The sequence below is a fragment of the Apostichopus japonicus genome, chromosome 15 (genome assembly GCF_037975245.1).
Source record: "Apostichopus japonicus isolate 1M-3 chromosome 15, ASM3797524v1, whole genome shotgun sequence".
Taxonomy (NCBI): Eukaryota; Metazoa; Echinodermata; class Holothuroidea; order Aspidochirotida; family Stichopodidae; genus Apostichopus; species Apostichopus japonicus.
This window is the reverse complement of record NC_092575.1, coordinates 16,856,054-16,878,391: the sequence shown is the minus strand read 5'-3', so window position 1 is coordinate 16,878,391 and position 22,338 is coordinate 16,856,054. Positions and strand designations below refer to the sequence as shown.

General features: G+C 37.6%; 2 protein-coding genes across 4 annotated transcripts in view; one reads left to right on the top strand and one right to left on the bottom strand.

Annotated features, from left to right (window-relative positions):
* Nucleotides 1–2,648, bottom strand: part of LOC139980502 (uncharacterized) — a 28,152-nt gene extending 25,504 nt beyond the window's left edge. The window contains exons 1-3 of one of the 3 annotated variants that reach the window (XM_071992171.1): nucleotides 2,249–2,648; nucleotides 1,276–1,466; nucleotides 626–806 (exon numbers count right to left, since the gene is read on the bottom strand). In XM_071992171.1, coding sequence (XP_071848272.1) covers nucleotides 626–806; nucleotides 1,276–1,466; nucleotides 2,249–2,318 — 442 coding nt within the window. In that variant the 5' untranslated portion in view covers nucleotides 2,319–2,648. The remainder of the gene's footprint in view (nucleotides 1–625; nucleotides 807–1,275; nucleotides 1,467–2,248) is intronic. The other 2 variants (XM_071992169.1, XM_071992168.1) reach the window with 2 other exon arrangements.
* Nucleotides 2,649–4,312: 1,664 nt separating this feature from the next.
* Nucleotides 4,313–21,969, top strand: LOC139980503 (uncharacterized). Its single transcript, XM_071992173.1, has 17 exons — nucleotides 4,313–4,467; nucleotides 5,425–5,526; nucleotides 6,151–6,341; nucleotides 6,748–6,856; nucleotides 7,855–8,064; nucleotides 8,807–8,874; nucleotides 12,535–12,707; nucleotides 13,185–13,298; nucleotides 14,440–14,610; nucleotides 15,347–15,462; nucleotides 16,402–16,614; nucleotides 17,668–17,858; nucleotides 18,709–18,838; nucleotides 19,490–19,594; nucleotides 19,957–20,039; nucleotides 20,554–20,617; nucleotides 21,351–21,969. Exons 2-17 carry the CDS (start codon nucleotides 5,434–5,436, stop codon nucleotides 21,420–21,422), a joined length of 2,103 nt encoding a protein of 700 aa, XP_071848274.1. The 5' UTR covers nucleotides 4,313–4,467; nucleotides 5,425–5,433; the 3' UTR covers nucleotides 21,423–21,969.
* Nucleotides 21,970–22,338: the final 369 nt, after the last annotated feature.

The window sequence follows — 22,338 nt, the reverse complement described above, 5'->3', positions numbered from 1 at the left end:
TATATATACACACACATATATATATCTATATATATATATATATATATATATATATATATATATATATATCCGAGATCCGCCGGGTGTGGGGGGGGGGCAGGATCGTGGGTCCATTGAGGGGCAGGATGACATTTGACTTTGAGTAGAACAAAAATTGCCACAGTTACCTCAAAACCTTGCAATTAAATGGATCCTCAGAGAATGCCGTACCACAAGTATGCCAGTATATTCGTGGAATATGAATGTTTCCAACAAAAGAGCACATTTTAATTTCTTTTTCTCTAATCTTTTTCAGCAACATGGCAAAAAGGGGCCTTTTATTAGTTACCACTAAACACGGGTACTTGAAATTTATGAAAGAGACCGCCTTTGTTGTTACTTCACCAAACCGAGATGTCCCGTGCCCCCTTGTGCATACACCCCTGGATCCACTTTCCCGGCAAGTTCACGGTTAAACTTAATCTTGCTCTATGTATTTCCGCCAGACCGAGTACAAATCTAAAATAGGTTGTATACACGAGTACATATGTAGCTATACTAGAGAACGTGCATATACGCGTACTCAAATCTGTTTCATACTTCATAGTGACGCAACCAGCACCGTGGACTTTGTGAATATACTCACAATCTGGTCCATCGGTAAGGAAATCAGCTTGTAGTTGAAAGCCTGCACTGTTCGAAGTCATTGAATCAGTATCAAATTTCAGAAACATTTTTCTGTTTGAGCTGTAGATTGGAGTGTGCGTCACATCGGATCCACAAACCCAGGCAAGCAACAATCCATCTTCCGAATCGCCGTCGAAAACCTATATAAATTCGGGAAAATATTACAGGATGAAACATTTTAATATACACAATTCTTTGAGAGAACTGGATAATATACTTTTGTTGTTGTTGTTGTTATGGTGGTAGGCTTGCTTTATAGATTTCGATTCTTGAACTTTCAATTACTTTGATAGCATAATTATATAAATATGAGAAGAAAACAAAGGCAGACATTAAAAACAACGTTATAAAACAGGAGGTCAGTTCACTTCATTGATTTTCTTTATCAATATATAGTACTGCATTAATACTCTAACTCAGTTTTGGACAAAAGTCTTTTTTTTTCCCACTGCTCTTTTAAATGAAGTTTATGATTTCCCTGCCAGTTTTTTTGTACTTTTCAGGTGGTGTCCTAATAATGTAAAGCCTATACAGTAAGAAGTTCAGTCACTTTATTGACGGAACTCTAGGTCTCTATAAGTATTGTATGTTTGCATTTTCATTTCTCACCTGTAAAGCATCGTAAACACAGCCAAAAGCACGCTCGATGTCAATGTATAGAAATGAGAGTCGCACTATTTTTCCTTGCGGAGCACGAATCAAATAGGTACACGATGTGTCGTCATCGTATGGCATTGGAAAGTTTGGTGAGGTAATAATACTCTGGTCTTGCGTAAATACTTCATGACTGCATGTCGCAGCTGTTTAAAGAGACCCCGAAACAGGCATTTACTACACAAACAGATTTAGAACTAATTAGTGAAGGTAATAAACCAGTAGCAATATGGCATAAATATTTACTTATGTTATATATTAAGATATGTTTATGGAACTTTCTTTATGGAACTGGTAGTTGCTTAAGGGGGTCCCAAGTCTTTTGGTGAGGCTGGTGATACAAAGATCCAATCGATTTCTTTTCGTTTACGTGTAGTTACAGATTCTTTGTTCCTTAATCCGCTTCCTGTATATATATATAGTCATGGTTTATTTGGTTTTAATTCCAGCAATACCACTCATACATAATTATAGCGTCATACTTTCATTGTGTTACATTTTGTATTTCTCATTCCATTGTCTAGCGTTGCTGACGAAGGTCCCTGGGCGACCGAAAATTTGCAATATATTTCCTAAGACAGCATTCCTTGATTATTCTCATGATTAGTATAAGTAGGCCTATTGCAAATACTTTTTAAGAAAAAGTCGCCCAGGAAAGAACCTGGGCACGAAAACCAAACTACCGAACGACTGACCCGCTTCCAACCCCAGTCCCCTTGCATCGGGACTGTGACTGTGTGATCGTGGTCAGGTGTGCATCACCATTCCCCTCGAAAGGGAACAGATACTACACATAAGTAGGCCAATTGCAAGTTAGTAAAAATTCAGATTTTCGCCCGAGTTCCCCTTAACTGCACATATTCACATAGTTCTATACTATTAAGTTGAGTTTGGATTCATGTTGATTTGCAAATAGAACTATACTTACCACAAATATGTAAAACTTTGACCGTTACGATGAAAAGTAAAGTAAACGTATATTCCAAGATTAAACTCATATTTTATTCCAATTTTAACACCAGGCGTTTCCCGTAAAGGTGTTTTTGAAAATAGCAAAAATCCAGTAAACAAGAAAGCAAAGAAAAGAAAGCAAGACCGTGATACGCGTTTGTTTAGCACGTTCAGTTTCCTATTGTACGATGAAACAGCAAAACTATCATTACGTTGTAAGAGACAGTAAATGTGAACACAAATTGACCAAGTTGGTATCCTTTTTATTTTTCTCGCGCGGTGACAAGAGCCTTTCAAACCAACGTGTCCTGTATACTTTATTTGTTATGGTCACCTTAAATGTGTTTATCCTATACTGTAGGCTTTATTTACGGCTGTTTATTACACCACATGTAGCAGTGATGCACATGCTATTCTTTTGCTTACTGTTTATTTGTCTGCACATTCATTATTAAGAAAGTCGATAGGAATGATCCACTTTCCTTGCAGGGGAGAGGCACCATTTCACCTGAATTTAAAGAAGAATATTCCATGCCTTAAAAGTTTCTTTAAGGTATAACATATCTAACTGCTATAAAACAACAATATTTTGTCTTGTTCAAGCCCTATTTGATGCTCTTAAGTGTAAAAAAGGAGAGGATACCAACACCATATTATACCTTCATCCCTATTTTGGTAAACTCTCCTTGGAGAAATGTGTAACAATAAAGAGGTACAAGCTTAATGAATAGCGTGAGGTGGTGATGCGTGCTGACCACATCGGAGGGAGAGGACCTTTTTGTAAATTGTAATTCCATACTAACAAAGGCAGTAGTCACGCATAAGTAAACATTTGAGGTAGATGGATTAACCCTTACAGACTTACCAACCATATAACCTTATTTGGTAGCTCTGTCTGTATTCCCCGTTTTTATGATAGAAGAGTTGATGACGTAATTTGTTCGATGCAAACAATCACCTATACTGTTAAGACGGTTGTCTCATGTGTATATATCAGGGGCACTTTCAATAGAGTTTAATATATAAATACTGAAGGATTCAACTGGCTAACATAGTCCAGTATAATTTGTATAAACGGAAGTGAAATTGAATAGAGGTCATGCTACCAAGTTGGTTTTCAAAGTCAAGATCTTTAGTCTGTTCCAATAATCTGAAAATTATTTAATTGATAATGACGTGACTGCTCTACTATTTTCGCTTTTTTTGGGAGTATAGGGAGGGAAGATTATAAATACTCCTCAGTGAAATATTAGTTAACTATTTTACTTCATTTTTTTGTCCTTACGGAACATTTAAAACAAGGAATTATAGTCAGAAACAGAAAAAATGATCGAATAAAGAGTTGGAAAATGGTATATGGTTGATTGCTGTGAATGAGAGGGGTAATTACTTAACAAAAGTTGACATGGATTAACCCTATAGTCACGACTCAACGGGCCAAAGTGTTGCAACAGGAGCAATTGATCAATAAAAGTCACACAATTTTTAGCGAAAAATACCAAGTTGAATATTTTGGCAATTTTAAGTTGACCTTACGCCACAAGACAATGTTGATTAGCCTATCCCCCTCCTCCCCCCCCCCCCATTCTATGGGATCGAGTCTATAGGCTTCTGTAACAGAAAGGTAATAGGTAGAAATCAGACCTAAAAAATCAAGAAAATGCCACGATGCCAAGTGTAATAAATCGACCAATTGTGAAGCAATGCAACTGAAATTTTCAGAATATGCTTATTTCACGGTGCCTTAAACGAGGGTGGTCATTTTCGGAGAGGGTCCATCAACAGCCATCCTTGATTTGACACGGAATGACCCTATAGGAAAAGCGATTCGATTGGTCATCTTGCTCAAAAACCCACGGAGTTCAAAAATGTTCCGCGTGAAAGTCATTTTATTTACAGGTTTTTTCTTAAAACTAATGAGCATTAGAAGTACACTCAATATTGAAAATCTTAAGTAAATATCATAGAAAAATAGTTCAATTCTACGGTTAATATCCATATAAATAGAGTTGAAACGACATTCGCAGTTCAGTATGTCTACGGCACTTTGTATGGTCTACGGTAAATTCTAAACGGCGTCCAATAGCATGAGACAGACGATAACAAAATACAAACTTAGTAGAAGTTGAAGAAATACAACGTGGAGATTCCAGCAATTATGATTTATTTTAGTCACAAATTTTATTCAAGCTACAGGTATACAACAATACGTGGTTCATGCTTAATCTAATTTAGCTTTAAGTGAATGATACTTTCCGATGGACTGCCTCGGCCGGCATAGTTTAACTTACCATAGCCTATCAATTTCATACCATTAGGTATTACGTTCAAATGTATGACCTAGCCTAGGCCTTGGCCTCTAATACTAGCTTACTAAACTAACTCTTGTTTTGTGATCTAATATCTTATACTCTTACCCATACTTTGCAGCGCTCGGTTGGCTATTATGTCCTTTAGTAGGATTTTTGCCGACTTAACCCGTTCAGATTCAGATATTACATGAAATGAACTATTTTCAGGACTATAGTTGTTTACCCTCACATTAGAGTCAATTGCAGAACAAGGGCTTGTGTTAAAATGAGTCGGCTATGTAAATGTGTACGTGGTCGTTGAAGATTAAATTATGAGTAGTATTCAAGCTTTCCCTCTGTTCTATAACTTATAGTTGATGTGACCGTGAAATATGATACCCTACATTTGGAATGTTCCGTAGGGCACCTTGTAATGTCAATGTTCTAATTTCACTCTGCTACACTTTGCGACTTGTTTGTGAGACTAACAATATATATCATTTTCTCACTGGGTGAATGATTTTCATATAGGCCTGCCAGAGAGCATCCAAGAATTTTGCAAATCCAGAACCTAGTGCAACTTGATTATACCTTGAGTTTATTAAATCATGGATGTAGAATTTGCATATGGTACAATTATACATTTAATAATTCAGTGCTTGCATTGTACCTCAATCTTGTAGCTCATTCATGTGAGCCGTACCAACTTAGACATTCTGATGAATTTAATATTATTCTATGAACCTTTCCTCAAATTTGAATAAAACATGTTCGTGAATATAAGGTTACAAGGAGACTATTCCATATGCAAGTTTCACTGAATGCATTTACGTAAAACATCAAACACTTCTTTGTCTCTAAGGAACTGACAATGAGCCGTGTTGTTGTCTTGGAAGCATTGCGGAATTCTCGAAGGGGACAGTTAAAGTATGATGCCACCTGGCATACTGATGGACATTTGCAGGTAGCCTATATATGTTTTAACTAAAAACTAGAATATTTATGCATAATGTTAAGCAATGTATTACTGAATCAAATTTATGATAGTTGAAAACTCATCAGTGCATTGTCCTCATTAATTGATATAATATTATTGGAGTCCTTCCCAAGTAACAGGTCCAACCATGTGACTTTCTTGGTGTTACCGTTACACACTTACAATAGTATTTGAAGTATAAAAAAGAAACCATATCTTTCCATTGAAACATCTCTCCTCATTAAATATGTAAAGATGCTGTTTCCATTTGAACAAACCCATTATAAGAACAGATTTGATTTCACAGACCTTGTTTCAGATCAAACTTTTTGGAAAATAAGAAGTTAGATATATGGGCTCTTTTCCTTACAAGTACGAAATTGTTATTGAATTTAAAATTTTTATGGAAAAGAATGGAAAGAATAATATTGATAAATCAATGACACAAGTCAAATCATTTACTAAAGGGTTGGGGGTTCTCTTGTTGGTACAAGAATTACGTGATAGATTGAGTGAGGGAGTCAGTTAGTGAATCATTGAGCCAGTCAGTCTGTCATAGGTCAGTTGGTCAGTTAGGAGGTCTGTCTGTAATTTGGTGTTTCTCTCTCACAGGACATTATCCAGATAACGTCATCCCCGCCACCCCTTTCTCCGGAACTAATAACTCATTCCTTACAAAAGTTGCAACTGTCTGCTGATCAGAATGAGCTTAAGAACAGTTTTACTGACCACAGCTCACCTGAGGAGAGTGATAATGAAGAGAATGAAAGCCATAGAGATTGTAAAGTCCTGGATACTGTTGGGTGAGTCCAGCCGATATTTTGAACCCACTGGGCTGAATCATGAATGAGTTCTAAACAATAGTAGTCGGAAGTTTCACTTTTAACTATTGAGCTTCGTTAATGAATGTTATCAAGTAATAGTATTTAAATATGTTGAAAAGTTAAGTGATAACCACTCACTTTTTAAGTTAAAAAAAAACAGTTAAATGACACCTTCAAATTTGCCCACACTGTAATTGATTAATTTTAACACACACCAGTTTCTGAGATAAAGTGCCATTTCTGTTACAGCTTTACTAACTATTGTATGAAATTTAAAAAGGAAATATGAAATTTAAATAGAAAAGAAGAATGATATCTGATACATCTATCTCTGTTTCACAATGGCTCAAGTAATTGGCTGTTTTATTCCTCTTATTACCGACAGATCAAAGTCTTCCTACAATGATGATTTGAATTGTGCTTTAGACAAGAATGCTGCCAAAATACAAGTAGCTTTACATTTACATGAAGTAGAAATAACTAGAGAAGCAAAGGTAAGGATTGATCATGAATATGCAACGTGCAAATCTAAAGTACAGTTACCAGCCGGTTGGGGGAATTTCTGAATGCTTCTTATATCACTAGATTCACTCCAAATTCGAGTTACTCCAAGATTAATGTATGTGGTCCAGTTACAGAGTTGTTGACAATTGACATTCATAATCATGGACGTGAAATACGAATGTAAGAGACTGACTTTGGTCAGCTTGCGGCTTTGATAAGCCAATGAGGCTTCTTTGCGAGTTTCTGCTTGCAGGAGGATCTAAAATACATACATACATACATACTAGATACTGTCCTCCCCTATCCTCCTTCAAAGCACTTATGCTGACAATATGAACAGTTCCAAAATTTTATCTGATAGAACAGGATAGCTGCCCATTATCATCCATACTGTTTATACTGTCAGTACTAGTGCTTTGAAGTTGGACATGACAGTATCGTGCTTCAAACGTTTGCCCACTGGGAGTGGAAGAAGTTGCTTGTAACACATCATGTCATTAAAAATGTGAATCTAAAGCTCTTAACAGCCAGCCATTTGTTTCATGATTGGTATTCTTAAGTGAACCTGAAAGTAAATCACCAACATTTTGAAAACGTGATCATATGTACCTGTTTAAAACCTGTTTTTTTTTGTGTTACAAACATGGTACCTAATAATATAATTTTAGTCCCCCATCAGATTACTTTTGTGGAAATTTGCCCATCCAAGTAGAATATATAGCAGCTGTATGGTCTGAAGGAGTCGGCTACTATTTCATAGCCACATTCCATTTCCATAAAATTCTATGCAGTTACTAGCATTGCTTTCTGTATCAACTTTATATAAAAGTCTTGCTTTTGTTCAGAATGGTGAATATAAGCCAGTAATTCACCTGAAAAGTTCATGAGAATATAAACCCCAGTCCTGATTACTATCTCTGCAAAGCCTTACTAGTTATACCTCTATGGATCTAGTTGTAATTTTAATGGATTTTTTATCCTGAAAAAGGATAGAGTGGAGGTCAGGAAAAAGCAGCATGCAGAGTTTTCACAGCAGTTAGAACAAGATGCGAGACAAAACATCAGCCTAGTCCAGCAGCGTATGGAGCTCAGGCAGAGGGCGCACTGGCAAAAAATCAACGATGTCAACACGGAGAGTGAAGAGAACCGGGAGAGGCGTCTGCTTCACCAACAGGAGAGACACCGTCTTCATCTGAAGGTTTGTGTAACGGTTTAGAGATGTGATGAGTTTAAGGGGAGTTTGGCAGGAAAAAGGGGTTGGTATCACAGGAAATGCAGATTTTGGATGCCTCAGGACACTTGATAACTATTTGCCTGCTCCCATCAGTGAACTCTAGACTATATAAGGATGGTTAACTGCTCTGACCTGATGTTGAGCTGAAAAGGTAGGTGAGGGTTGTGAGGAAGGGGGCCGGGGGGGGGGGGGTTATCTCTTTTTAAAGTGACACTACTGCACTTTTGACTGTGAGAATTTAATCCAATACTGAAATCACAGAAACAGTTTGTTAACCTTGCCTTGTCACGTCTTTTATTTCTTATACGATAAGGAAGAGCTTCTGATTTTTTACCGAGATGACTAAGGATGAACATAAACCAACGTAAAAACTGGAAAATGAGAGTCATAGAAAGGACAATGTAAGCCTATGGCTGGACTCAAACAGGGATTCAAAGTCATAATGACAGTGATCATTGACACTTCAGTTTGGTTGGTTTGATAGTTTCCTCTTTCTTGTTTTATGTTTAAGAGATGGCTGGGTTGCGTTGGGTAGGGCAGAAGTAAGTTGCCAATACACTTTTAAGGGCCAAAATTCCCCCAAGTTCAAATTTATTAATGTTTCTCTATTTTCTGCATGGCTGCGGTTCGTTGCTCTTCTCCTCTGTGTACCGTAGTCGACAGTTCTTTGAAGATCTCAACATTTCTTTTCGGTTTTTGTTTTCAGAAACTAGATGCTAAGATGAAAGCAGCCCTTCAGCAAAAAGAACTTGCCGAGATGGAAAAACAGAAAAGGTGTAACAATTTTGACTTTCTGGATATCTATCAGTGGCGGAGATTTCTTGTCAGAAGTGGGGGGGTTGCAGGCCATTGATGAAATAACAAGTCATAACTGCTGGCTCACTATCTAAGTGGAGCGCCACCATAAGTTGGGGCGAAGTGCACAAGAATTTTTTGGCAAATATTGCCTCCCAGATTGCAGTAAATGGCACTGCCCAGGCCTTGAAAAGCTGCATTTAACCAGGGGCGTATGCAGGATTTTCTAACCCGGGGGGCGCGTATTACTATCTAAGCGGAGCGCCACCATTGGTTGGCGCGCAGCGTACAAGCAAATTTCTGGTTTTGGTACCCCCAGATCACCGGAAATGCCACTTCTCGGGCTTGAAACTGACCAACCATATGTACACTTTTGCCTGAGAACCAAGATTTTTCCAAATACTTTTTTCTCATCTATAACCTTTTTGAAGATTGTCACCAGTCACACATCATGTTCGACTTCATCACATATCCTGTGGATCATTGCTTTTGTAGGTGATTCTTCATCTCGGCCCACAATATCCGTCAGCCCCACTGTTCAGAATTTGAAAATTCACAATTCTCGTGAATAAATTCACTTCAAAACATACCCATAATGTTGCACAAAATATCATCTATGGACAACCGATATAGAAAAACCTCCTTCAAACCCTAACAGACGGGTCAAAGTTGCACGAGTATGATGAAGTATGATGAAGAATGTTGGTTAGGGAATTTTCGAAAATTCAGAGAGCTACTAAAAAATTTCGTTGAAGGAAATAAAAATATACCAGATATTTCCGAAACCGAACACTACACACATCGACAGTTTTGAGCACGGGCGCAGATCAGTCTTGGATAATGGTGGGGACGCGTGTCTGTTCTATGACACTATCTAAGCGGAGCGAGACCATGGGTTCGCGCGTAGCGTACGATTTTTTGGGCAAAATCCTCCCAGATCGCCGGAAATAACACTTCCCAGACCTAATGATGCTCCTAAACCTCCTTAAGTTTTAGATCTCATGGCTTAGAAATTTAGTTTGGAGAAATACATGGGCGTCTGCAGAAAGAAAATCAGGGACAAATAATCCAAGTAGACTTTTGTATATACGATGGGTCTGGGGTCCTCTCCCAGAAAACAAATATACAGGTAGACTGCCGCAAATGCGATTTCCGTCCTATATTTATCAACTGTGGATAAAATACAATAAAATGAGAACTGCTGCATGTGATTTGCACGATGCTGGATCAAACTGCGCTAAAGTTCAATACAGGGGAACTTGAAATGCAGCTATTGGTCAAGACAAATTGGTGGGGCCACAGTATATCATGTCCCCACTACTAAAAAAGTTGGTGGGGACGCGTCCCGCTGTCCTCACCAGGATCTGCGCCCATGGTTTGGAGGCTGTTTATCGTGGAACGCCATTTTCAAGCTCACTGATATGATGTGATATCTGCTGTTTGCTTTACAAATTCGAATAATTTTGTCGCTGTTCCTCTTTCTCTTCCCGTTTTCTTGCCGTATTTTCTACTCCATCCTTTTCTCCTTTTCTTTCTTTCTTCTTTTTCTTTTCCTTCCTTCACCTTGTTGAAGTTGGTAAGTGTATACAGTTCCAAAGCTATTCAACAGCAACAAAACGTTATTTTGTGTATGTCTGTTGTGGGGTGAAGTTAGCGCAATGAGCTACAAGTTCCAATGGGCAAGGTGGGGAAAGGGGCTAGAAATAATGTGTGGGTCAATTCTAACTCGGTTTTCGGTCGTTAATTGTTGATGTAGCCTACCAGGTAAAAGGTTGAAATGACTTTAACAATTTCAAATTTAATAATTTGATTTATTATGCCATTTGGAACACATAACATAGGCTATAAAAGAACATTACTGGCAAAAACAAGGGGGGTTGATTGTGTGGGCCAACCCCCCTCTTCAAAAAGTGGGGGGTTAAAAACCCCCCCCAACCCCCCCTGTTTCTCTGCCACTGATATCTATAGTCTACACTGTACATGTGAAAGTTATCTCTGTAACGCTGTGATATGAAAAGTCTGCTTTATGACGCATGCAAGCAAGTTTGTGCAGTTACACATGTTGTTAAAGTCTGTACACTACTTAGTGAGATAGGCATTTGTACAACCCATACCTGCAGCAGTGCAGTATATTTGAACTGGGTGACTAATATTTCCCACATGTTTCGAAGCAGGTGACAATTTTGACCATTGGAAAAAAAAAAGAAAAAAAAACTAATATTCCAATAGTTTTTGTTGTTTATCATGGCATTTTGAACTAATATAATTTCTAAGAAATGTTTGCACAGAAGTAACTTTAATAATGTCATATATGCTGCTAGGTCAATATTAACATATTAAAGTTTCAGTACTTGCTTGCCAAATTTTAACTTGGACCATTTCCAGACTTAATACTAGTTACTAATAGCTCAGTGAAACTGACACCATTCTATGCAATTTTCATAACAATATTCCATATTTTTATTGAGTTATCTGTTTTTAAACATTTTGAGCTCAATAAAATGCGTCAGATTTATTAGCGAGTCCGTAGATTCTACAAACTTCAATCAAAATTGTCAAGCCCCGCCCAAGAGATAATACGCCAATCAAATCTCTCTGTTTTGTTTACGACCGTTAGGCCTAACACTACTGTCATTTTTGTGGCTGTCCTGTGTAAGGTCCCTTCTGTTGAATAGTATCTTTCTCTCTGTCTTACTGATGTAGCTTGCAAAATTGTGTCATTTCCTTCCATTGCAATGAATCAACAGGTGTTTTCAGACGTCTGTGATGGACGTCTGTGGTGGAATTGGGTAAAAAAAAGTGGACGAAACGAGTATAGGACTGCGTTAAAATCTTGATCCGGTCGCAAGTGTAGACTATTTCGTTTACATTTGTGTGATTTACATGCTGATATGGGCGGTCGCAGTGATTTTATAGTAAATTGTTTGCGCCACGAGGGCAACAGAAAATAAATTTCTTTCTTTCGATTGCGACAGCATTTCTCCATTAAACCCACCTGGTCGGAGTGCATTTTGACTAAGAAACATTGAATCTACTTAGGAAGTTTGTTTTTCGAAATTCATCAGCAAACAGGTATTGAGACTTTAACACATATTAACACATACCATATTAACTAACACATACCATGTTAACACATATTGGTGCTGTGGCTGAGTGGATGAAGGCGGTGGCATTTCTGGGTTCAATCCACTGCCGAGTCATAGTGAGGTGGGTTTTTCATCCAAGAGCAATCTACGATATTCCCATCTGAAATAGCTTTCTAAATTGAAAAGATCCCAAATTTGAGTTAAAATGTTGATTTGGAAGCCGCCCGGTGTGGTCGCTTAAGCGTCATACAAGTAACTGCTTGATTATTTTTATGATTAAATTGTTGGAATATGGGAAGTTGTGTATGTACTTCACTTATGTCTACTAGTCTGACAACACACCTGTCATATTTTTGCACTCCTATCTACCAATTGTTGCATAATCTGATAACTTTCTAGCAATGTACACACTTCACAGTCTGGTCAAAGAAATGTTGATTTTGAAGTAATAAATAATGTCAGTTTAGTAAAATTTAGCAAATCATGGCTTTTGCGAGACGATTTACGAACATGCGGTATTTAATTTAAATATATCGTTTTATATCTCATACAGAAAGCAAGCTGAACTGAAGTCATTCTTGGATAGTTTAGTAAAGGTGAGAGGTCAGATTGATGAACAAGCTACAAGGATGATAGAAGCTTTAGAAGCCTGCCCTCATCAGGAGCAACTCGCACCGAAAGGAAACGAAATCAAGGCGGTGATCAAGCGACTGCAGGCAAAATCTGGTTTGTGATATTTTACAAAAAAAAGAATTTTTAAAAGTTTATTGAAAACATTTTTCATCATCTCATTGTACTTATCTACTGCAAATATGTAAAAGTGTTATTTGAATTGTTTAATGTGATTTAATAGAAGATCTTTATCACTGTTAAACTCCATTTAATGAAGCATGTGTTTCCAAATGAGGAAAAAGAAGCCTTTGGTCGCACATTTTAAGAGTAAGCTTTTATAGATAATTTTCCAAATATTTAGCGTAGAAATGTCTAGTTTGCACTTGTGAAGGCAATCTGATCAATTTTTAATTTTTTTCACACATGAAGCGAATACCGGATAATTGTGTCCTTGCTTGAAAGTAACAGGTTTTGTTTCCAGGTGCCTGTCCCTTTACCTAAAGTGGTGGGGTATGGTACCACAATATTGTTTGACGATTAATGCAGTCATGTCTGGTTAATATCATTTCTCATCGTTTAATCCCCCGTCAGATCAAGTAGTGGTTAACGCCCAAGGTTCCAAGCCATCGGAGGAACCATTCCACGTCATGACAGTCCTGATACAGAAGTTAATGGATATTAATAACCTATCCAGCCATGCAATTGGTCAGTTTTAGACATTGCTGAATCCTTTCTCATTGTGCTGTTGTTGTTGTTGTTATTATTGATATTGTTGTTGTGTGATCTAAAATGGAGTTGTTGCATCTGAGGCAGAGGGGCTTATTATAGCAGAAGAATTGCTGCAAACAACCTTTGTATTAGCAAGAGGTGTTTGATTTGCTCTGTTTTTACAAACAAAGACCAGATTGCTATTGTCAATTAACAACAGAATTACAGACAAAAGCTTTGAACAATTTAAAATGAAAGACAAGGAAAGACAAGAAAAAGAATGTTGCCATCTTGTGACCTCTTTTATTGACAAAATGGAGGAATAAATAAAAGGAAGTAAAGTGTCTTAAGAAATCATTACCCAAATTATACTATATTTTTATGTATGACTTTTTCTCTACCTTTTGTTTCAAATTATAATATTTTCTGTTGAATATTGGGGAAGCTATACTGTGCGTGCAAAAACTGACTATTAATATCATTCTTTCCTCCAATGAGTTAACAAAGCTTTCAAAACATTTTTTTCTGTACATATTGAAATCATTATAAATATGATTTTCCCTCAAAGAATACAAGATTAAATAAAAAAAAATATTAGTAGTAATAACAATAATGAAATAATAATGGTGATAATAAAAAAAAATTATGATGGTGATGACATATGCCTGGCAAAGAAATGCTGACAAATTAGAACAATCATAAACCGGGGTAAGTTGGCAAGAATTACCCCAATAAGATTATTAATGGTTTATCATAGATGTGTTCAAAGGTCGGTAACATTGGCAGCTTGTTGTTGAACTTGATGCCTGTTTCAATCGTAAGCCGATTGTCGGCAACAACCAATACCAACGGGAATTAAATGTGTAAAATGGTTTGCCCTTTACATGTGCTATACACATGGGAGTTTTCTTTGTCATACGTGGCGACGGTCGGTGTTGTTTACAAACTTTTCGTTTAGCTTGGTACAATAGCTAAAGAATGTCGGTTGATGTGAAGGCACTTCGCCGGGATTGTATACATCACCGTTTTTCCTTTTGCTCATTGATATTTCGATTCCGATGGAATCTCTATCATCCTTGATAAATCCAACCTATGAGGACAATCGTTTTGGTTTTTTCTTTCCATCATTTCTATCTAGCTGAGGCAGAGAAAGCAGGGCTTCTTGCTGCTGAGGAGCGAAAGGTATTGGCAGCAAAAGCTAAAGAAGAAGCTACAAAAGCTGCTGCTGCTGCTGCTACAAAGAGTTCAGTATTGATGGCAAGTAGCCTTGGCTCGTCTAGCATAGCAGCTAACTCCTCAAATATCAAAGGTGTGTGGTCTCTTGCTTCCCCGCCCTCTGAATGTATGTTCCTCCTCTAGCGTAGCAGCTAACTCCTCAAATATCAAAGGTGTGTGGTCTCTTGCTTCCCTGCCCTCTGAATGTATGTTCCTCCTCTAGCATAGCAGCTTACTCCTCAAATATCAAAGGTGTGTGGTCTCTTGCTTCCCCACACTCTGAATGTATGTTCCTAGTCTAGCATAGCAGCTAACTCCTCAAATATCAAAGGTGTGTGGTCTTTTGTGCCCCGCCCTCTGAATGTATGTATGTTCCTAGGTTAAAGTCCAAACACCCAACCACCAAATAAAAAATGTCTAATTGAAACAATAAAAAAACTTCAAAATCTAGACAGAAACAAGTCGAGAACAGAAAGCTGTATTATCGAATTGCAAACTTCAAATTCACTTCAACTTCACTCCAGTTGCTTGCTATATTTAACATAAATTTAAAGAAATATCTGTTAAAATGAAACTTGATACAGATTGATGTTGTGGTCAATATGTTCTCCTTCCTGTTGGATAAATCACAAAATGTTTGCCTTAAGTTGCCTTTGTAATTTTTTTTCTTTTTAATGTCAAATAGCTAAAAAATAGTTTTCAGGATGTTTATTGAGGTAGTATGCCTGCAAGCAATTGGTGCGGCGGTCCTTTTGTAGATATTTTAATGTGATATCTATGTGACTACAAAGCATGCTACTAGCACCTATGATTATGTTCGGCATTCATAGGTGTCCTGAATGAGTCTGCCCAACCAGACAGTCTTCAAGAATACAACAAGCTACAGGAGAATCTAGGAAATGTTCGCAAAGCTTTCCTGGAACTGAAACAGTCGAAAAATAAGGAGGTGAGTGAACGTTCAGCTTATCACCATACCTTTACAGACTAGTATGTAATGTAGGGTAATTGGCACGTGTATGTAAAGAAGAACTTCTTTATGGAATTTAATTTAAAAAAAAAGAGATAAATTGCGGCATGTAAATTGTTTGATATGGGTACCAAGTTTTTGGCACGATTGGACACTTTAAGTCGCATAACAGAACAGTTAATCTGAAGTCAAGTCTCATTTCATACGATTAGGCAGAAACTTTGTGATCATTTCTAATGTGAAGAATATTTCGTTGGCAAAGTTTAAAGAATAGAAAAGAAATAGGGTATTGTTTTCTTCCTATGAATATTCATGAAGTGTGGAAATCTGTGTGTGGATGTTGGCAATCAAACTTATCGAAAAGTTACCTTAAAATTAAAAGAGATAGAGAATATCCAATGTCAGTGGTGAAGTACTGAAGCTTAAACACCCACAAAATTGCTACGGTTACGGTTTCCATGGCAATAACAAAACGATAAAGTTAGTCACACTTGAGTTTAACAGACAGTCTCCCATGATACATACCATGAGAGTACCCTAGACACAAATCTCCAATGGTCTTTGTACCTTAGGCTTATTTTGTGGGTTTACCTAGACATATACCATACAGTAAAAAGCTAGATTGTCCTGGTCTGGAAGTTTCCCTAGTCAGAAAACAGAAGCTGGATAATCTAGTATTCCTTTGAAATCTATACTAGTGTGTCATCTTCATGGACCATACATTACATTATATTGCAATTTATTTTTTATAAATAGTAAAGTGCAGTATTGTTAAGCTTTTAACAGTTTTTAACCCTGGTCAGTGATTTTTTTCATTGCCTGCTGTTAATGTATGTAAAAAATATTTAAAAAAGAAAAAAAATCTTTTTTATTTTAAATGCGTTTTCTTCTTTTCATTTGACTGCTTTCCTTTCGTAGCTAAAGAAGTACTGTTTTGACATTCAGAAGGCCATCAACACACCCATCAACGCAATTTCATCCCAGTCTGGCTCCCATTTCATGGACAAGCTACGCAGGCTCCAGCAACTGTTAGACGGACAGTCAGTGGAGGCTGGATCAAAGATGGTATCTGCTGCAACTCATCCAGCTGGCATGGCATTTTGTAAAGACCTTCTAGCTAAGAAGCTGGTGGTGAGTTCTGACTGGGAGGGGAAGGGGACCCCTACCAACCATCGGCATCAGAATAATGATTTTCATACAGGGTTTGTGCCCCTATAGGCAACACTTAGCATTGGTCTCACCCCTAACCCCTCCCCAAATCTCATTCCTTTGTCAGGGAGTCCCCCTTTAGCATTCACTGGTTCAGAATTGTAGTCTGAAATTAGTCATTATAAGCATTTTCACAGACAACCGACACTGTTAGAATTATCAGATTATGGAAGATTTTGCAATATATTTTGCCCTAGAGAGTCTTACTCTTATATGTTATTTCCAATTACAACTTATCTATTGTACTATACAGGTACAGGATAGGTGTCACTAACCTACTTGGACCACCCCTCCCCCGCCCCCCCCCCCCGAGACAAGGTTAATGTACTCTGTGGAAACATTGTCTAGTCTTGACGTTAAGAAATTGGAAATTCCAAGGAGCAACCATACAAGTACCATCAACAGTAAGACTGACATGATGACGTTACATACAACAAAGAATGAACTATGACTTAAGTTTTGATTTAAGTATTCTCAAACTTAAAGGCTATTGAGTGTGAGGCTTCCTTTGCCATCGATTGTTACGACACATCCCTATCTTATGAGGCCAGTGGAATGTATACGGTTGAGCATCATCATGTCCAATGACCATTTTGACATCCAAGTCAGTCATTGTCCACATCATTGTATCCAATGGCAGATAATGCGACAAATTAGTCAATAGGTAGATGAGAGTGCAATGAAAAAGTCAATAATCGCGAATAAGTAAGAAGTGGTAAAAAGCTGAAAAGGCCGCCAGCAGTCCCATTTGAGTCCGTCAGGGGGGGCATCCGCATTCTTTTGAGTCAATATACATTCTGTACACCATTGCTTCATCTCCCTCGTGTTCCTTCAGTACCTCCTTTGTTTATATCTCAGTGATCCAGCTGACCTCTTGCTGTTCCCGACTCCTCTCAGTGATGGTTTCACTATTTGACATGTTGGTTGCGGAAGATGACCTTATAACATCCAAACTGTTGTCTTTCCGATCCACAGAAACAAGGTCACGAGCAGGTATCGTCCAATTATGAGAGTGCCTTTCCTTTTGCTACATTGGCAGTAGGCTTGTGGTGTAAATACCCTGATGTAGGCGACCTGATACTGGCTAACTTCCACCAACAGTGCCCCTTCTTGGTGCCTTATCACATATCGAAACAGGAAAACCAGTCCAACGAAGAATATTACAAGTAAGCACCATCGATCATTTTAGTTGCAATTTAACATATCCCCAACCCTCCCCATGCAAAAAGCAGTGATCTTCCTAACCTCAAAATTTATGAGTTGTACGGTCCTTTAATATCCATCACGACTTATGCATTGTACTACACTGGATAGGTTTCGCCTACTACCTTACTTGAAAACCTCTCAGAGTAACAATTTCCTGCTCAGTTTTGGCCGATGCTGAACACTCTTTACACAACTGTCCAATGTGTCAACGAAAATTAATTGGGAATCATCGATTACATTAAGATATATAGTTAGCTTTCGGAGCTTTGATTGGATCACATCTGAAGTAGTCAGTTGCAAAGAGTGAATCTGCTCAACGGATTAAAGGGGCAAGTTTAACCATAGTGGCACCGTGCCACAAACAAAATTTTAATATGGAAGAAAATCTGTATCTTTTTCAAGCAAAACAGCAGTACAGTGGCCTTTATAAATACCTCTGTAATAAGGACTTAAAATGTGGTAAGGCTCCATAGTCATATTTTTTGTGAAGTGGGGAAGCAGTGGAGGGTGGTAAAAAGATTGAAGAACCAATACGTTAGCAGGCAGTTGGCAAAGAGGTTTGGTACCAGACTTGAAGCAAATTATTGAAAGCATGCCCTTCAGTTGCTGTCGTATCTCCATCCTATTATTGGTGCTTCGATATCTTGAGTAGAGAAACGCTTTCCTAATTACAATGATTAGGAAAAATATTTCTTACCACAACTGGGTCATGAGCCACAAAACACAAAGAAGATCAAGTTTCTATATCATGCCATATTCGTGAAGACACATAATGTCTTTTGTCTTCTTGTTCTACAATTTATTTGTAAGGTTACTAGGGTACCAGTATGATAGTGAAGGTGTCATCGAGAAGCAGGACAAATACCTGAAGAGAATGTCAGGCTTCACGAGACTCTACGCAGCCATCTTAGTTTCGTCTCCTCCACCAGGATGCGGTCAGGTACGTTGGCAACAGGAAATTCTTAGCACCATTTGCAGACTTTAAAATGTCTTGACTGTGTCGTTTGCAACTAACGTGAAAGTTTTTACTTATGGGCATAATTGGTCTGCAGGGATGATGAGTGGGGAGAGGGAGGGGGGCGGGATAACTTTGGGGAATACCTTCCATGATTTAAAACTAGTCAGAATCTTTAACGAATTACAAGACTGAAATCCGTCTAAGCTAATATTGAATGTTAAATGCATTTTTCTCTTCTTTTTTTCAAATTTCATGTGACTGGTTTTGTTCTTAAATATACAATGCAAATATTTGTTAGCATGAAATCACTCTTCATGTTCTTGCCTTAGCTTGCAACTATGTTTCAATATAGGGTGTGACATTCTGAACATACCTGAAAAACCTTCTTGCTGAATTATGATTATTCTACTTCAGGGATGAGCCTGGGGTAAAAAAAAATTTTGCAAAAATTGCGGTATAGGCTCCAGTTTGATTATGCTACAGTTAGTTAGGATAATAGTTTTTGTCCCCAAGGTAGAAAAGAAAACACGGATATTCCGCGAACTCGCGGAAAAAAGCTTATGCCTGCTACTTACACTCCCCCCCCTCCCCCACCCCCCATACCGACCTAAAGTAAACTTTCTCTCCTTGCAGATTAGTCCATTTGGTAGAGAGAGAGCTTGGCAATGGTTATCCAGACTCTTGAATCTAGAGCCACAGCCAGATATCACAGCCACCATGCTCTTTGATTTTCTAGAGGTCAGTATCAATGACTTATGTGATTTTATGTTATGCTATACTATGATAAATCTTAGGCCATGGTATAATATGCTATGTGTATGTTATGCTGTGTTATGAAAATGAATGAATGAATGTTATGCTATCTTATGTTATGATATGTTATGTTATGATATGCAATGTTAAGATATTTGATGTTGTGAAATGCTGTGATATGTGATGAGACACTATTTCATGTTGTGTTGTGTCATCTTTTGTTCTGTTATGTATTTTGGCATTAATAGAATGTTTAAAATTGGTTTTGAAAAATCTTACTTTTTGTTTATGACCATGGGGTTTTGAGTTAAACTAAACATGGGGATTCACATTTCCTTCTCCATCAGGTCTGTGGCTTTGCTCTCATTGAAACTTACAACAAACAGTTTTTAAAGCTTCTAGAGGTTCTCATCCATGGATACTTTCCAAAGTAGGTTTATCGACTCATCATTTAATTATTCGCTAACTGTAAAAAGAATAAATTTCTAGGCAGTCTTTTTTCTCTGATAGAATCTACCAGAAACTTCTTTGTTGTCACCCAGCAATTCGTTTTCCAATTTCTCTTTTAAATATTTTTTTTATAAATTTGTTTGTTTTGTTGTTGACTATAAATTTCAGTCACTGTGCACTTGATTGCAATCAAATCAGTCAATGTGCAATAGATAGTGTAGAATGAGTGCATAGACCTTAATACAAAGTCAGTAAAATTAGAAAAAGTTGGTAAAGCGGGGATGTAAACACCACCATCTGTTTTAACTTGACAAGAGAAATCTAATATATTAAAACTGAAATTGCGTAAATGATATGTGATTATAAAGCCCATGAAAGCTGTGCTGTCAAAGATAATAATTTTTTGAAGTTTTCAAATGTGATGAACTATGCACCCTAGAGATTGATCTATGCTTATTAAGTGTTTTGCTCTATTTTTTCCTGTAAATCTTTAGGATAGAAGCTGTAACACCAAAAGGTTCCGGTGGCCCAGTGATGAGGTTAAAGTCCTATTTACAAGTAGGTTTCTTGTCGCAAATACTGATCATTTTTGTTAGTGAATTTTTGTGTATGTTCTATGTGGCTTCTGACATGGTATACAGCGAACAAGAGATCAATTCATCAGATTTCTACAGTTGGTTTCAACAAGGCTTGGATTATTAGTGGGTTTCACACGACGGATCAACAAGAAGGGAAAAGGAATTTTCTTCAAGAATTTAATCGTTGCTCGTTTCCCAACTCGTCTTGGACGTTGTAAGAAATGCAAGTACTGTTTTAACGTACACTTTAACGGCATGATTTTCGGAGAATGTACCAAAACCAGTCATCAGAGGTCACAGAAAGGTGCAAATTCTATATTTAATAACATTTATACTACTGCATTGTTCTGTGCAAATTGTATTAAAACGCTACAAAGTTTTTCTTTTCACCGATATTTAGCTGGTATTTAACTTAGTGAGGCAATTACGGCAGCAATTTTATTTTAAGTTATATATTTAAAATAGCATTGGACGAGTTGCCTAATCGATACGATTGTGTTATATTTATGGAGAGAACAGGATTCACATTTTCATCAGAGAGTAGCTGACATTTCTCGACAATCTGAAAGGACTGATCTTGTAAACTGGGAGGTGGTAGTCATGACAACTCGAGTGCTGCCCACGGTATCTCGACGACCCGAGTAATTCATTTTGAGGACGTCGTGGTAGAATATCCGCTTCTGAATTCTCTCTTTTTTTCCCCCTTTCCACAGAATTGCTTGGGATCGCATAAGTTCCCTCCTCCCGCCGGTCTACTCTCCTCGTCATTCTGGAGAACTTATTGACGTTAGAAATTGACCTAGACATTGGAAATTCCACCTCGTAAGAGAGAGCCTGTTTACCCATCCTTGGAGATACCTCAAATGAAAATGAAGCACTGGACTTGTTATGATATATACCTCTGAATTTGACTGAGATCTTATTATAAAACAAAACCAAGACAACAACTATTTACATCTCATTTCCTAAATTTGACATATAAGGTCAACAAATTTGATTTGAAGAATGGAGGGAAAGTTAGCACAGCCAGAAGCTGTTTGGATCTCTTTATTGTAACATGCTTGTTATTCTTAGAATGTTTGTCTTAGGGAGAGGTTATAAATGTATATGGGGGATAAAAGAGATGGCTTGGTGGGGGGGGGGGTGTCCCAACTGAATTTGCATCACTATTTAATCATGAAAATGAAGTAAATTTTTTTTTAATTGGTATGCCAGTCTTGGTTTGTTGAATATTTTAACCACCTTGCAAGGAATATTAAGGTGCTAGTCAAGGTATACTGTGCTTGTGTCAGGGAATAAATTAGAATGTGTCCAGAATGGTCATAGCACAGATTCAGCTTCTGTTTGTGGTATATTTTCGAAAGAGCCGAAGTCTCTTTGCACAGACAGTGCTCAGGTTTTGACTCACTATTCAATAGTGTTTTAATCATGCCAATATCAATTTTCTTCTTTTTTCATTGAAATGGAATAAATGTCCCAGAACAAAGCTGAAAAAAAAGTCAACCAGAATTGGTTTCAAAGATATTTCAGTCACTTTCTCTTGTTATCCATCCCTCCGCACACACCCTCTTCAAGCCCGCAAAGTAATATCAAGCAGGATTCTGGGACTGCCTCCTAATTTGCATTTACAAGGTAATTTCGTTAAGTGATATTCATAGGGTCTCAAGCAATGTGATATTGGGTGTTTTTCAGTTTGCTTGA

What these genes read in the sequence shown, in the direction of transcription:
- LOC139980503 (XM_071992173.1), top strand. Translation starts at nt 5,434, where the DNA reads ATGAGCCGTGTTGTTGTCTTGGAAGCATTGCGGAATTCTCGAAGGGGA. An exon ending in AAATAACTAGAGAAGCAAAG is followed by an intron (nt 6,857 to 7,854) that starts GTAAGGATTGAT and finishes ATCCTGAAAAAG; the next exon opens with GATAGAGTGGAGGTCAGGAA. An exon ending in ATCCATGGATACTTTCCAAA is followed by an intron (nt 20,040 to 20,553) that starts GTAGGTTTATCG and finishes GTAAATCTTTAG; the next exon opens with GATAGAAGCTGTAACACCAA.